The 15,113-nt window shown below is 37.3% G+C and overlaps 2 protein-coding genes across 2 annotated transcripts; both read left to right on the top strand.

Moving 5' to 3' along the window:
• The first annotated feature begins 6,053 nt into the window (after window positions 1-6,053).
• Window positions 6,054-9,866, top strand: LOC104084967 (outer envelope pore protein 16-3, chloroplastic/mitochondrial). The gene is made up of 3 exons (XM_009588929.4): window positions 6,054-6,152; window positions 8,256-8,603; window positions 9,429-9,866. The coding sequence occupies exons 2-3, from the start codon at window positions 8,270-8,272 to the stop codon at window positions 9,572-9,574; spliced, it is 480 nt and encodes a 159-aa protein (XP_009587224.1). The 5' UTR covers window positions 6,054-6,152; window positions 8,256-8,269; the 3' UTR covers window positions 9,575-9,866.
• Window positions 9,867-11,253: 1,387 nt separating this feature from the next.
• LOC104084966 (FT-interacting protein 3-like) lies at window positions 11,254-14,445 on the top strand. Its single transcript, XM_009588927.4, has 2 exons — window positions 11,254-11,476; window positions 11,794-14,445. The coding sequence occupies exon 2, from the start codon at window positions 12,058-12,060 to the stop codon at window positions 14,377-14,379; it is 2,322 nt and encodes a 773-aa protein (XP_009587222.1). The 5' UTR covers window positions 11,254-11,476; window positions 11,794-12,057; the 3' UTR covers window positions 14,380-14,445.
• The last annotated feature ends 668 nt before the right edge of the window (window positions 14,446-15,113 follow it).

The raw sequence follows: 15,113 nt of genomic DNA, 5'->3' as shown, positions 1-15,113 counted from the left end.
ATGTCTCGTGATTCTGTCGAAGCTGCATGACAACTCCATATTCCCACCACCGACACTCTACCTTGTTTTCGCTTGGTTAATTACTCCCAATTTTAGGTTGCCTACTTGGAAATTTGCGAATTGAATATAACCCCACGAGTCACTTCTCTTGGTACATGTAGCTTCAATTAAGCATTAGAATTTGACATAAATTTTCACATGTGGATCAATGGAGACATAGAGGACTTGGAATGCTATATATCCATCTGGAATGGAATCGCTCTGAGCGACAAAATCACCTTATGTAGTTTAAGATACTCAAAATTGGGAACACCTGTCGGTACATAACTCGCAAAGTACACTCTCTGTTTTCCATCTCCGTCGATGTAGCACCAACAGTAGAAACTCGACGATGATGCTTTGAACATGAAACTCGAAATTTCTCCATCCAAATCATTCAGTTTCCATCAATATTCAAGCTTTTTAATTTAAACAAATATGAATTAGAGCACGTGAGTAGATTTGGAATTTATTCTCTCCTTTTTTTTCTTTTATAAATCGAGTAAGAAAAGAATAATGTATGGTATGTGAAGTTACTGAATCTAGTTCAGCTCCAAACTCCTTCCATGGAGGAATTGAGCTTCGACAGTAATGGCAGTAGAAGAGAACGAGTAAGGATGGTTCTGCAGTGAGAGAATGTTCGAGAAGATGAAAATGATTCTCTAATTATGTAAAGTATTTACAATGTATTCTTATATACACAACTAACTTAGCTAACTACTCTAACTTCCAGCTGGCATCTATCTGTCAATGTACAGTGTAATTAACTAACTTCTAACGATCAACTAACCACTACAGTTAACGCTCTTAACTACAGTTGACTCCTAATCACCAAGCACTCCAATACTCCCCCTTAAACTGGAGGGTGTAAAATGTTAATAACTCCCAACTTGCTAAGTAAAAACAATGTTGCACCTTTCCCAATCCTTTTGTAAACATATTAGCTTGTTGATCTTTGGTCCCAATGTGGTATGTAACTATCTTTCTTTCCTTGATCTTGTCTCTTACAAAGTGACAATCAATCTCTATATGTTTAGTCCTCTCGTAGAATATGGGATTTGCTGCAATCTGTAATGCAGCCTTGCTATAACAAAACAGATCCATAGGTTGCTTGACTGATACTTTCAACTCTGAAAACAGTCCTAACATCCAAGTTACTTTTGTTGTGGCTGCTGGCAAACTTCTATATTCTGCTTCAGCAGAACTTCTTGAAATTGTTTGTTGTTTCTTTGACTTCCTGGATATTAGAAACTCTCCAGACTTTACTAAAAATCCAGTGGTCTTCTTGTGTTTGGGCATGTTGCCCAATCAACATCACAATAACAGGTCAGGCTGTCAGACTGCAAACTGCTCATGAGTATTCCCATTCCTTCTTGATATATTTTACTACTCTAACTGCTGCATCCCAATGAAATCTTTTGGGTGCTTGCATGAATTGGCTTAGGGTCTGCACCACATAGCTGATGTCTGGTCTAGTTATTGTTAAGTAGAGTAACCTACCAATGAGTCTCCAGTAAGCTGATACATCAGCTAAAGCCTCATCCTATGTTGTACCAGTGTGCTTATCATACTCTTGTGAAGTGAATCTTTGATTCAAATCAACAGGTATTGCCGCTGGTTTTGTTCCACCTAATCCTAAATCTGACACCAATTGTAATGCATATTTTCTTTGAATCAATAGGATTCCCTTACTTGATCTCATAATTTCAATTCCCAGAAAGTACCTCAATTCTCCAAGATCTTTCACTTTGAACTTATGATGTAGCACATCCTTTGTCTCCTGTATAAGCTTGTCATCATCCCTTATGATCAACAAATCATCCACATATATCAAAACTACCACAAAACTATCTTCCTTTCTTTTGGTGAACATAGAGTAATCATATAAGCTCTGCTTGTAGCCTGATTCTATCAATGCCTCAGTGAGTTTTATATTCCATTGCTTTAAGGCTTGTTTAAGCCCATACAATGATTTCTTTAGTTTGCAGACCTTTAACTCCCTTTGTTTTCTGAATCCCTGAGGAAGGTCCATATGCACCTCTTCATACAAATCTCTTTGCAAAAATGCATTATATACTTTCATTTGATACATATTCCAACCTCTTGATGCTGCTAATGCAATCAGTATTCTAACCGTCACCATTTTGGCAAGTGGTGAAAATTTCTCATGGTAATCCAATCCTTCATTTTGGTTATACCCTTTTGCAACCAATCTAACCTTGTACCTTTCCACGTCTCTGTTTGGCTTGTACTTTATTTTATAGACCCATTTAGATTCAATTGTATTCTCGCCTTTTTGGTAGGTCTACCACATCCCAAGTATTGTTATCCTCTAGTGCTTTGATCTTTATTTTCATTGCATCAATCCATTTCTCATCTTGGGATGCTTCCTTAAAGATTTGAGGTCTTGTGAGAACTGATTGCTTAGCCAAATAGCTCTTATACTTCTCTGACACATTGTCATAAGAGATACAATTTGCTAAAGTATGCAGTGTTGCCCCATTTGCCTTCTTGCTAGCTACATAGTCTTGAAGCCACAATGATGCTTTAGCAGTTCCTGATTTTCTCAAGGTTGGTTCTGTATGATCAGAAACAACATCATCTGAATTTTCTTGACTTGCATTTGATTCAGGAATGCCTTCAGGTATAGAAGTAGAATGAGAAGGGCTTCCTTCTACTATATAAGTAGAATGCTTACATGCAACAATGTCAGCACCCTCAAATTCTGCATGAGTATCATCAGTGACAATATCAACATCATCTGATCCAGCTTGAGTGCCATCATAGTATTCTTTCTCATACACTTCATAGTCCACTTCTTCATGATTCTGCAACCTCCCTCTATCATGAACTGTGGAGAAGGGACCAATGAATGATGGTAAGAGATTGCAGCATCTCTTTGGAAAGGAAATGTATACATTGTAAGCACTTTACATAATTAAAGAAATTATTTTCATCTTCTCGAACATTCTCTCACTACACAACCATCCCTGTTCGTTCTCTTCTACTGCCGTTACTGCCCAAGCTTAATTCCTCTATGGAATAAGTTTGGAGCTGAACTAGATTCAGTAAATTCACATGGTATCAGAGCGTATGAGACTGGACATTTCTGCGAAATTGTAGAATCCTACAACTACTTCTTCTCCTTTCGAAGATCAGTTCAAATTCAACTATGACGATTGAAAAAATTGATCATACTCATCCCTTATTTGTGCATTCTTCTGATACTCCTAGCTCAATTCTAACTCCAGTCAAGCTAAATAGATCTGAGAACTATGGATTATGACGTCGATCGATGTGAATTGTGTTGCAAGCTAAGTGAAAATTAGGGTTCGTCACTAGCACTTGTAAAAAAGAGTCATTCAAAACTGAACTCCATGAGGATTGGAAGACATGCAATGCCATTGTGCTCTCCTGGCTAATGAACACAGTGTCACCGGATCTCCTTAGCGGCATCGTCTATGCATCAAATGCGCATCTAGTTTGGGAGGATTTGCGTGAAAGGTTTGACAAGGTGAACAGAGTAAGGATAAGTCAATTACATCGGGAAATTGCAACTATTTCTCAAGGAACAGACTCTGTCTCAACTTACTTTACAAAATTGAAGGAACTATGGACTGAATATGACGCCATGGTGCCTTCACCAGGATGTGATTGTCCAAAATCAAAGGATTACATAGAGCATCTCCACAGACAGAGGTAACTTCAATTCTTAAGTAGTCTCGGTGAGTCCTATGAGCAATCGAGATGGCAATGAAGACTGTAGAGCCTACCTTGAACCAAGCTTATGCAATGATAATTGAAGATGAAAGTCAGAGGTCGGGTTTCACTTTGATAGGAAAGGTTGATCCAATGGCAATGCAGGTTGGAAGAGGGCAGCCGTACAAAGGAAAAAAAAATTACATGCACTGTAATATTGCAATATGAAAGGGCATTTGAAAGAGAATTGCTACAAATTAGTTGGTTACCCACATGACTTTAAAGGAAGAAAGAAGTTTGTGGCCAACAATGTGATTGGGAATTCAGATTTGAATAAGAAGGCTTCACCAGTGGATGATGAATCCAACTGTGGCAACACAAGTGACAGACCCTTCTTTACTAAGGAGCAATATGATCAAATATTCAATATGTTGAATAAAGGAAATACAGAGCCACAAGTGAACATGGCAGGTATAACCACTTCCTTTATGAAAAACCTAGATTGGGAAGAATCGATAATTGATTCAGGAGCTTCACATCAAATTACTGCTAGCTTAGATACATTGCAAAGTAAAACTGAGTTGAAATCACAAAGTAAAGAACAAGTTAACTTGCCTAATGGAGAGAAGTCCACTATAACACATAAAAGAATTGTATCGTTCCCGGAGAATATGAGAGTGCACAATGTACTTTATGTCCCACATTTGAAACTAACAAAGGACCTTTCTTGCTCTGTCACTTTTTTTCTGACTTATGTATATTTCAGGACCTTTATAGTGGTAGGGTGAGGAGGATTGATAGAGAAAGAGGAGGACTGTACATTGTTAAGAATTTTTTTAATAAGAGGATGAACTTGTCAGTGATGAATGTAGCTATACCACAACATCAGGAAGATAACATCTTATGGCATAAGAGGCTAGGATATGCTTCAATAAGCACTATGAGGAATGTGAAGTCTTTATATAATAAATTGAGTAATATCAATGTAAATAGTGATTGTTCTATATTTCCTCATGCCAAGCAAAGTAGATTATCTTTTTCTAGTAGTCAATCTAGAAGTCAGTCTATCTGAGAGCTTATTCATATGGATGTTTGGGGTCTTTACAAGATTCCTACACATGAGAAGAAGCAATTTTTCCTGACTATTATTGATGATATGTCTAGGTTCACTTGGATATACTTGCTGCAGTTCAAAAGTGATGTATTTGTTGTTTTGAAAATCTTTCTTGCTATGATAAAAACTCAGTTTAGTGCAGTTACAAAAATTATTTGAACAGACAATGGTACTGAATTTTTTAATCATCAGTGCAATACCTTACTAGAATCATATGAAATTTTACATCAAAGTAGTTGTATATACACAACTAACGTAGCTAACTACTCTAACTTTAATATGGCATCTATCTGTCTATGTATAGTGTAATTAACTAACTTTTAACAACCAACTAACCACTACAGTTAACTCCCTTAACTACAATTGATTGCGAATCACTAAGCACTCCAACATGGTACAACAACATACAGACTAAAAATAAATTTCATATAATGAATTATACATTATATAGCTTATTTATATCTTATCTACAACTTTTATACATCATTCTTACCAGTTAAATATAACAACAATATTATACAAATTAAATATAATTTTCATATAAATTTTATACAATATATATTTTGTATATATTTTGTATGTGGTGTGTTCTTCTTCCTTTCTGAATTTCCAATCAAAACTTCCCCTCTCAATACAATTTTGATTCATATCAACAACTTTATGTAAACAAAAATAGCATTTAAAATGTAAATATAAAATTTAATACAACGATTCATATATTATACAACTAATTTCCAACTTTCATACAACCTTCAAATAAAATAATAATATTACTATAATAGAATACAACTTAAATACAATTTACATATAACTATAATACAATTTAACTCTACACTTTTGATTATTAATCTCATTTATTATGAATAATTAAATATTTTTTATATTGTAGGTGTATAAAAATTAAACTCATTGTTGTTAATATTCTTAGGTGTGGGGAATATCCAAGTAGAGAAATTTAGCCACTGGCTGCCGGAGACAAAATTCAAAGAGTGGTCTAAAGAAGGTCATATGGTCACAGTGAAGAAGGGTAGAGGAATGGATCCATTATCCGTCGTGTTTCGAACCTTGTGCCACTAGCCCTCGGGAATTATTTGGTTATCAAAAAAGGGTCATACAATGCAAATAATCCAGACGAGTTGGACAATAACAATGGGCCTATGAAGCCCATTAAAAGCTTTGTTATTGGGCCGGAGTCTCAAACATTGATCTGTTGGACCATTATATTACCACATTGCACAAGCATCTTCTTCGCTCCCTTCTCTCTCACATCGCTAATCAGATCAGTGCCATTTTCAGCTTGGTGAGTTCTTTGAGCTCACTCTTTCTATCGATAAATCTTATACTGATTTTATCATAGATAAGTGCACATTAATTATTTGTATTCAATTCTATATTTTCCTCGCTTTTTATTAGAGAAATGCAGAAATGTAATCCGATTCTAGGGTTTATAGAAGTGGTAGACTTTTTTCAGTTTAATGGAATATGAGCTTCATTTTGTTATATGACTTTTGTATAGGTCCGTATAATTGATCGCTGTTTTCCAGTTCATTTGAATTTGCGATTGTTTTCCTTTTACTTTCGGCCTTGTTTGAGGAGCTGAATTTTTATGGGTATAAAATCTAGCATGTGGGTGATACTAGCTTGTTAAGTTTAAGGTTTAGCTGTTGCTATATAAGGTCCGTTGTTTCCACCTAGAGGTCTCGGTTTCGAGCCTGGGAATGAAAATTCTTGTTTAGGAGCGCTTTCTCCTTAAATGGGCCCAACGCAATGTGATTCTGGATTAGTCGGACTAGTGGGCTCCATATATCGGATGATTATACCCAAAAAAAAGTCCGTTGTTTGCCAATAGCCCTTTTATTCTGGTCAGAAACTTGTATATCAATGTAGGCATAACTCATAACTGTGAGGTTTACAGAACCTTTAGCTTTAGAGTACCCCTAATTTGCCTTGAAAGACATTTATTAGTATTGGAATAAATTGAACCCAAATAAAGCGTAATGAATACATAGGATTGCCCCCGGGGCTTAGTTCAAGTGGAAAAGGTTGAGGGACTTGTGACCTAGGACACGGATTGCCCCCGGGGCTTAGTTCAAGTGGAAAAGTTTGAGGGACTTGTTCGTCTTTATAGTTTCCGATGTAACGGACAGCCTATCCTTTAGTTGAGACGATGTATTTTAGAAAAAATAATGTGTTAATTTCATTTTCGCTGTTTAGATAAATGTTTTTAGAATGGAATCTGAACTAGCTAGGTGCTTCTACAGATAAGTCTCTGTCATATCTGAAATGTGTTACAATTTGAGGATAAAAGAGGCATTGCTTTTGCTTGAGCATGTACTTATAAGGCGTATTCATTTTCTTTTGTTTATCTCTAACCTTCATACGCTCTACATCACGCTTGGTTAGAGCATATTTCTTAACTTGGTGACCAATTGAAAGCATGTCTTTCGAAAATCAAATATGCAGTTGAGTTTCAAGCGCAAGGTGTGAAAATATGAGGGAGAGTCAATTGTTCTAGCGTTACTTAAACCTTTGATGTTTTTCTGAATGTGATGTTCACACTACTGTTGACAAACTTCTAATGCTTCTTTCATCACATTTTTGTTGAACCTACTTGATTTGCTTAGAAATTATTAACTTTGAATTGTGTATTACATCAGAGTTTTCTTGAGATATAAAAATAGTTGAAATGAATGCAAGCAGGTTCGTTATTACAAAGATGTTTGATCAGTTATTTAAAAAATAAAACTATGTAAGATCAGTTCCAACTACTATTAAGTAGTAGTATCTTGTATCCATTTGAATATTCAGAGGAAGAACTTTGTAGTTCACGTAATAGGTTAGAAAATTGAGGCAGAATAAAAACGGCAGAGGAAGTGTTATAGACCTATGTCAGCAGACTCAATCTTATGAAATTCTATGTGATGGCTTATGACTTTTCAGCTCCTAATCACTCTATTAAGGCTAGATGTCTCTTGTATCTACTTAGCTGGCATAACATGTCCCCTGTTGACTCTTCCGACAGTTTTTTGCTCTTTATTAGCTCCCTGGTCCTAGATTAGCCAATCATATGTTGGAGCTAATTTATGTTTTTTGTAACCTATTTTGTACTTTCTTGCATCTTCTTGATGGCATTGGAAATTTTTTACTTCATTAAAAAAAGAAAAATAATTTGTATGTATGTGCATGCACATAGGGTCTTGACAGAACTAAATATATGTAAGCATTTAGGTTTCTCATCATTTGCTTCTTGTAGGCTAAGATGTTTTGTTGCTTCACACATTCTGTTCGCGATGCATTATTTCTCACTGTCTCTTACCTTTGGTATCTGGTTATTAGTTCAAGCTTAACTTGCTTTAATCATGTTTTTAATTTTTTAACATTTTTTACTGGTGTTTTGGTAAAGGATTGAGTACAATCATGGATGATGCTGCAGAGCTAAGGTATTATGAAGATGAGGATACACCAGGGATGAAAACATTTAAAGGTGCAACCACAGGTCTAGTTGCTGGTACTCTTTGGGGTGCCATTATTGCCACTTGGCATGATGTACCCCGTGTTGAGAGAAGTGTTGCTCTTCCTGGTTTGATTCGGACATTGAAAATGATGGGAAACCACGGGGCTACCTTTGCTGCTATTGGTGGAGTCTATATAGGGGTAGAACAGCTGGTTCAGAACTTTAGGATGAAAAGAGATTTTGTTAATGGAGCAGTTGGTGGATTCGTTGCTGGTGCTTCTGTGCTGGGTTACAAAGGTAATCACCTTCCCCTCCACCCAACAACACCTTTTCAACTGAGATTTGTGTTTGTAGAGTGATTTCTTAATAAAAGAAAAGTGTTTGTGGAATGATTGATACAAATCTGTTGTTGCACTTGCTTTACATTTAATTATATGTGAGGGAAAAATTAGAATTGGCGAAGGAAGGAGAGGAAAGCTATTATTACATGTTGCAGATTGGTTTGTTCTTAGTGCACATCCAGTGCTAGTGCTAATTTTCAGTGTTGACCATTCAATGGGCATTGTGACTGGTGCAGCCAGACAATTCTTATCATTTCCACGCCCTGGCTCTCTTGGTTTGCAGTGAAGGCTTTTGCTTAATTCCTTTATCCTCTCTATTTAGACGCCTATTTAGATTTTTAATTCCAAGAACATAGAAATTTCTCCATAGATCTGATTGGCAGAGAATTTGTATGTGCTGTCTGCACAAAGATGTCTTAAACATGACCACGACCATTTCGTGATAGCATGTCATTTAGTTTCTAAAAGAAACAGGGGTTGAGTCTTTTCTAAGAGCGGTCACAGAATAATTAAGTTGCTCTTGCTAACCGAGAGCAGTAACCCCTCGACTCAGCCATTGCTATGCACATTTTAGAACAGATCAATAGAAATCCCTATGCAGAATGAACTTTTCATGAACTAAAAGCTTAGAATTTAGTGAGTGCATAATCTCATGAGTTGCAAAAGGCAATTCAGCGGATTACGTACATTATTCATCGATGGTGTTCTATACCCTTGCCTCTGGTAACATACTGGGATACCAAGGGAAATATTTTGGCTGATTTGATTGTTACCCTTGTAGGAAGGAGTATTTCAACTGCTCTTTCTGCTGGAGCAGCACTTGCAGTCACTTCTGGTGTAATTGATGGATTAGGTGCAACGACGAGAACTGACAATGGCAAGGAGTACTATCCTTACACTACGAAGAAAAGAGCTGCTGTTGAATGACTGTAGTTGGACAGAATTAGCGCGACTCAGCAGAAGTTCACTATGAATGATGTGATCGCACCCTCTTGTTTTGTGCTATTCTACTTTTTTCCCCTTTAACCTGAAAGGATGATGCAAATAAGAATGCTATGTACTATACTTCTATCATTGCAGGTGATTTTTCATTGAGTTTGATACCTGACTGGATATTTTAATGGGTTATATCTGTCATTCCAAATTATGACACTCTTTCGCTTCTCTATTTCTGATTATGAATTGTGATGATTTGCTATAAACAATTGTTGTTTGCAAAGATGAAGCCTGTCCTTCACTGTATAAAACCAGTGTTAGTTTTGTGTTGCTGTATACTAGGCAAATAGTAGCTTGAACCAATGCTTGGATTTGCCTGCAAGTAAACCTTGTAGCTGAAGTAACCCTTTATGGCATCGATTGAATGCTTTTTTAGTAGCTGTAAACCATTGTTGGAGTAACTTTTGAGTTATGGGTTCAAGAAATCAATGTGGATTTTTTTCGTAGAAAGAGACATTTGACATCTTCGCGACCGGGCCAGGAAAAGCTTTTGGGCTTCACCTGTTCGCAGACATCCGCTAGTCCCAATGGAGGATCAAACTATGGGTTTGTAGGTTGATAAAGTTCAGTGTTTGGAAGTCAAACTTTAGGTGTGTGTGCAGAAAAACAAGTATAGATGAAGTTAATGTACATTTGAAAATTCACTTTGTCAAACGCAGAATTCACATCGTTTTAATTCTGAATCTGTTGTTGATCCTATCTTTTTGCTATGTTGCTAAACAATGAACCTAACTACTTAGACACTCATTGGAACATCATACTTTGATCTCCGAATTACACTGACCATAATCATCATTCATTTAGTCCTTTACATTTATGCATTGTCCAAGACAACATTCGATGTAGGGACAAAGGTTGAAACTTTACTTTCTTTTTCTTTTTCTTCCTGGTAATGTCCTTGCTTTCACAAACTCATCAGCTCCTTAGTTCCTCTTCATCTTATTATTTATTTGTTGTCCTTACAAAATCATCAATTTACCTCTGTTAGAAAATACGCAGTTCCGGAAAAAATGTCTTATGTTTGTTAATGTGTCCTCCAAACTCCCAAGGAATAAAAATATCTATATCTCAGTAAGACATGATTGGGCACAAACTCTCAAATTCAGTAGAGAATCAAAAGTAGCCTTGCAGCGTTCTAGTGTTGAACGCAATGGAACGTTTACGTTAGTACATTTTCAGTACATTATGTTTTTCTTTTAAAAAATATAAGGATGAAAGGAGATACTAATTTTATAAATTATTCAAATGAGTGAAAAACAGGAGACAACACAACAATTAGCTTCTTATACAAATTTTGTGATACATATTAAAAGTGTAGCTATTTCATTAGAATCTATAACATCTCCTATAGATTAGCTTGGCACGTGTGAAGTCCCGACATACTCCTCGCACGCGCGACCCGGTTCCTCTGGTCAAGCAACACAAGACAAATAGTACCTTAATAAAGTGAACATAACGCAAAAGTAAAAAAGCAAAAAGCCACAAACAGAAACACAAATATTCACTTAAACACACAGAGAGAGAGAAAGTCTGTGCTTTCGGTGTAATCTCAGCAGATTCAACCCACCCCACCCACCTTAAGAATCAAACAAAGAACACAGAGCATTACCACCCTACTTTGTTTTTTTTATTTCTCTTTCAAAATATAAACTGTTTTGTTCTTTCTTTCTTCACTTTTTAGCTAGCTAGACCTCAATGTACTATTCTACTTCGCTTTGTTACAAGAAAGCTCTAAAACCCTTTTTCGTTTTCCCCCCCTTAAGGCTTCAGTACTGTTCACAAACTTATCAGTAAAAACCCGTCTTTCTTCTTCAGTTCCTATTAACCCACAAGGTACATTCACTTCTGTGTTTTTGTGTTGTTTATAGATGTGCATTTTGTAAGAAAAATTGTTTTCTTTTTGCTACATTTTGGGTTCTGTTGAATCTTGGCTGGTGTTTTCTTGAAACTTGATGTTTGTGTATCTGTAATGTGGTTAGATTTTTTTGCATTCTGCTTTTTTTTTCGCCTTTGCTTTTGTTTGCTTTCCCTTTTTTGTGGGTTGAGAGAGGAGAGGAGTGTTTCTCTTTTGTAGAGTTTGTTCTAGCATTTTTAGCTCAGGTTTGTACGGTAAAAGAACTGATTTCTTCTTTATTTTTCATGTTGTGAAGGTTTGAAGCATTCAGATCTGAGGCTTTGAATGGTTTTGGCATTCTAGAGGTTCATGTTCATCTTTTTGGCTACATTTGTTTAACACTCTGTTTGGATTGAATATGTTGGAACATTAAAGTAATTCTGAGTTGTCTCTTTGTTAGTAACTGCTTGTCTTTGCTAAGGAAGAGATTTGATTTGTTTGTTGATTATTGGCTCACATTCTGGTGGAGGATATAGGGGATTTGTTTTTGTGTAAATTGTGGGAAGAAGTTATATAAAAAATGCAGAGACCCCCACAAGAAGATTTCTCACTCAAGGAGACCAAACCCCACCTCGGTGGAGGGAAGGTCAGTGGTGATAAGCTCACTAGCACATATGACCTTGTTGAGCAAATGCAGTATCTTTATGTCCGAGTAGTGAAAGCTAGGGATTTACCTGGTAAGGATGTTACGGGTAGTCTTGATCCTTATGTTGAGGTTAGGCTCGGGAACTATAAGGGTACGACTCGTCATTTTGAGAAGAAGTCGAATCCTGAGTGGAGTCAGGTGTTTGCTTTCTCAAAGGATAGGATTCAGGCTTCTGTACTTGAAGTGACTGTGAAAGATAAGGATGTTGTTAAGGATGACTTTGTGGGTCGTGTTCTCTTTGATTTGAATGAGATCCCTAAAAGGGTTCCCCCGGATAGTCCTCTCGCTCCGCAGTGGTATAGGTTGGAGGAGAGGAATGGTAGTAAAGTCAAAGGAGAGTTAATGTTGGCTGTTTGGATGGGAAATCAAGCTGATGAAGCCTTTCCTGAAGCTTGGCATTCAGATGCTGCAGCTGTTAGTGGTGCTGATGGTCTTGCAAATATAAGGTCTAAGGTGTACCTCTCACCAAAGCTGTGGTACCTTAGAGTTAATGTGATTGAGGCTCAAGACTTGATTCCGAGTGACAAAAGCAGGTTTCCAGAAGTTTTTGTCAAGGCCATCCTTGGGAATCAAACGTTGAGGACCAGAGTTTCCATGAGCAAGACCATTAATCCCTTGTGGAATGAGGATCTGATGTTTGTAGCAGCTGAACCGTTTGAGGAGCCATTGATTTTGAGTGTGGAAGATAGGGTTGCACCAAACAAGGATGAGGTCATCGGAAGATGTGCTATTCCTTTGCAGTATGTGGATAGGAGGTTGGACCATAAACCTGTGAACACTAGGTGGCTTAATCTTGAGAAGCATATTATTGTTGAGGGAGAAAAGAAGGAAATCAAGTTTGCTAGCCGGATTCACTTGAGAGTATGTTTGGAAGGAGGCTACCATGTTCTGGATGAGTCAACCCATTACAGTAGTGATCTTAGGCCAACTGCAAAACAGCTGTGGAAGTCTAGCATCGGTGTCCTTGAAGTAGGTGTTCTGAGCGCTCAGGGCCTATCACCAATGAAAACAAAGGATGGCCGGGCAACGACAGACGCCTATTGTGTAGCCAAATATGGGCAGAAGTGGGTGCGGACAAGGACTATTATAGATAGCTTTGCTCCCAAGTGGAACGAGCAATACACCTGGGAAGTATTTGATCCTTGCACTGTTATAACAATTGGTGTATTTGATAATTGCCATCTGCAAGGAGGAGATAAATCCGGAGGGGCAAGGGACTCAAGGATTGGAAAGGTCAGGATCCGTCTTTCGACTCTTGAAACTGATCGTGTCTACACACATTCATATCCACTGCTGGTCTTGCATCCTACTGGGGTGAAGAAGATGGGCGAGATTCACTTGGCTGTGAGATTCACTTGCTCATCATTGGTGAATATGATGCATATGTACTCTCAGCCATTGTTACCCAAAATGCACTATCTTCACCCATTAACTGTTAGTCAGCTGGACAACTTGAGGCACCAAGCCACTCAGATTGTCTCATTGAGGCTGAGTCGTGCTGAGCCACCTTTGAGGAAAGAGATAGTAGAGTATATGTTGGATGTTGGTTCTCATATGTGGAGCATGAGGAGAAGCAAGGCTAACTTTTTCAGGATTATGGGTGTTTTAGGTGTGGTAATTTCTGTTGGAAAATGGTTTGATCAGATATGCAATTGGAAAAACCCCATTACGACTGTCCTGATCCATATCTTGTTCTTGATACTGATACTATATCCGGAGCTTATTCTACCTACCATTTTCCTCTATCTCTTCCTAATTGGCATTTGGTACTACAGATGGAGGCCAAGGCATCCTCCTCACATGGACACTCGCCTTTCTTGTGCTGATGCTGCTCATCCCGATGAGTTGGATGAGGAATTTGATACTTTCCCTACTTCACGTCCTCCTGATATTATTAGGATGAGGTATGACCGCATAAGAAGTATTGCAGGAAGGATTCAGACTGTCGTTGGCGACTTGGCTACTCAAGGGGAGAGGCTGCAATCTTTGCTGAGCTGGAGGGACCCTAGAGCGACAGCGCTGTTTGTGATTTTCTGCTTGGTTGCTGCCATTGTGCTCTATGTTACGCCATTCCAAGCTGTGGCACTCTTGACCGGATTTTATGTATTAAGACATCCTAGGTTCCGCTACAAACTTCCATCTGTGCCGCTTAATTTCTTCAGAAGGTTACCTGCTAGAACAGACTGCATGCTGTGAGGTGTGCCTTTGGCAGCTATCATCTCTATCCTACCTTATATGTTTTCCCTCTTGAATCGACGAAAATGATATAGAAATTTGTGGGGCTGTCCTTTTCCTTTTCCTCTTCACCTAGTGGTGAATATTATGTCCTAGTTTTTGGACAAGATGTTCATGAGAAACTTTTGAGTTTGCTTTCCATTTGTTCTAAGTTTGTCAAAAGTTGGCTGTCTGATGCAAATTTATATCTGTAATCATGTAGCCTGTAAGTTCTTTTATTCAAATGGAATTTATTTTTGTTCTTTCATTGACATGGTCATGTTTGTATATTGCTATTCAAATGTGAATTTTTGTGTCTCATAAATCCAAAATTTTGTTTTTTTTATGTTGAAGTGTGATAAGGCGTATAAATGAAAAATGTTGCCTGATGTAAAAGAAACTGACAAGCATTCTAAGTTATTTTGAAGGATTAAGCTTTCTTGTGGAGATACTAAACTATATATTCTTTTTTTTCTTCTTAAATACTAGATCTCTTGTGAATGTTATGAGTATGAAGGTTTAGAAATATTATATTATTCTGCAATTAACCGCATTTACAGCCACTAGCTAGCTTCTTCCTATCGAGAATGGAAAAGGATATATTTGATTTTTAGATTTTTTTTGGTGATTTTCTAAATTAGGAAATTAGTGCAATAAACAAGAAATTGGTAAAATAAATCAATACGGTAATCTACATAGCGGTTATAGATTCCTTG

The sequence above is a fragment of the Nicotiana tomentosiformis genome, chromosome 12 (genome assembly GCF_000390325.3).
Source record: "Nicotiana tomentosiformis chromosome 12, ASM39032v3, whole genome shotgun sequence".
Lineage (NCBI taxonomy): Eukaryota > Viridiplantae > Streptophyta > Magnoliopsida > Solanales > Solanaceae > Nicotiana > Nicotiana tomentosiformis.
Note: the sequence above shows the minus strand (reverse complement) of the source record. Positions and strands in the feature narration are given on the sequence as shown.

What these genes read in the sequence shown, in the direction of transcription:
- LOC104084967 (XM_009588929.4), top strand. Translation starts at nt 8,270, where the DNA reads ATGGATGATGCTGCAGAGCTAAGGTATTATGAAGATGAGGATACACCA. An exon ending in TTCTGTGCTGGGTTACAAAG is followed by an intron (nt 8,604 to 9,428) that starts GTAATCACCTTC and finishes TTACCCTTGTAG; the next exon opens with GAAGGAGTATTTCAACTGCT.
- LOC104084966 (XM_009588927.4), top strand. Translation starts at nt 12,058, where the DNA reads ATGCAGAGACCCCCACAAGAAGATTTCTCACTCAAGGAGACCAAACCC.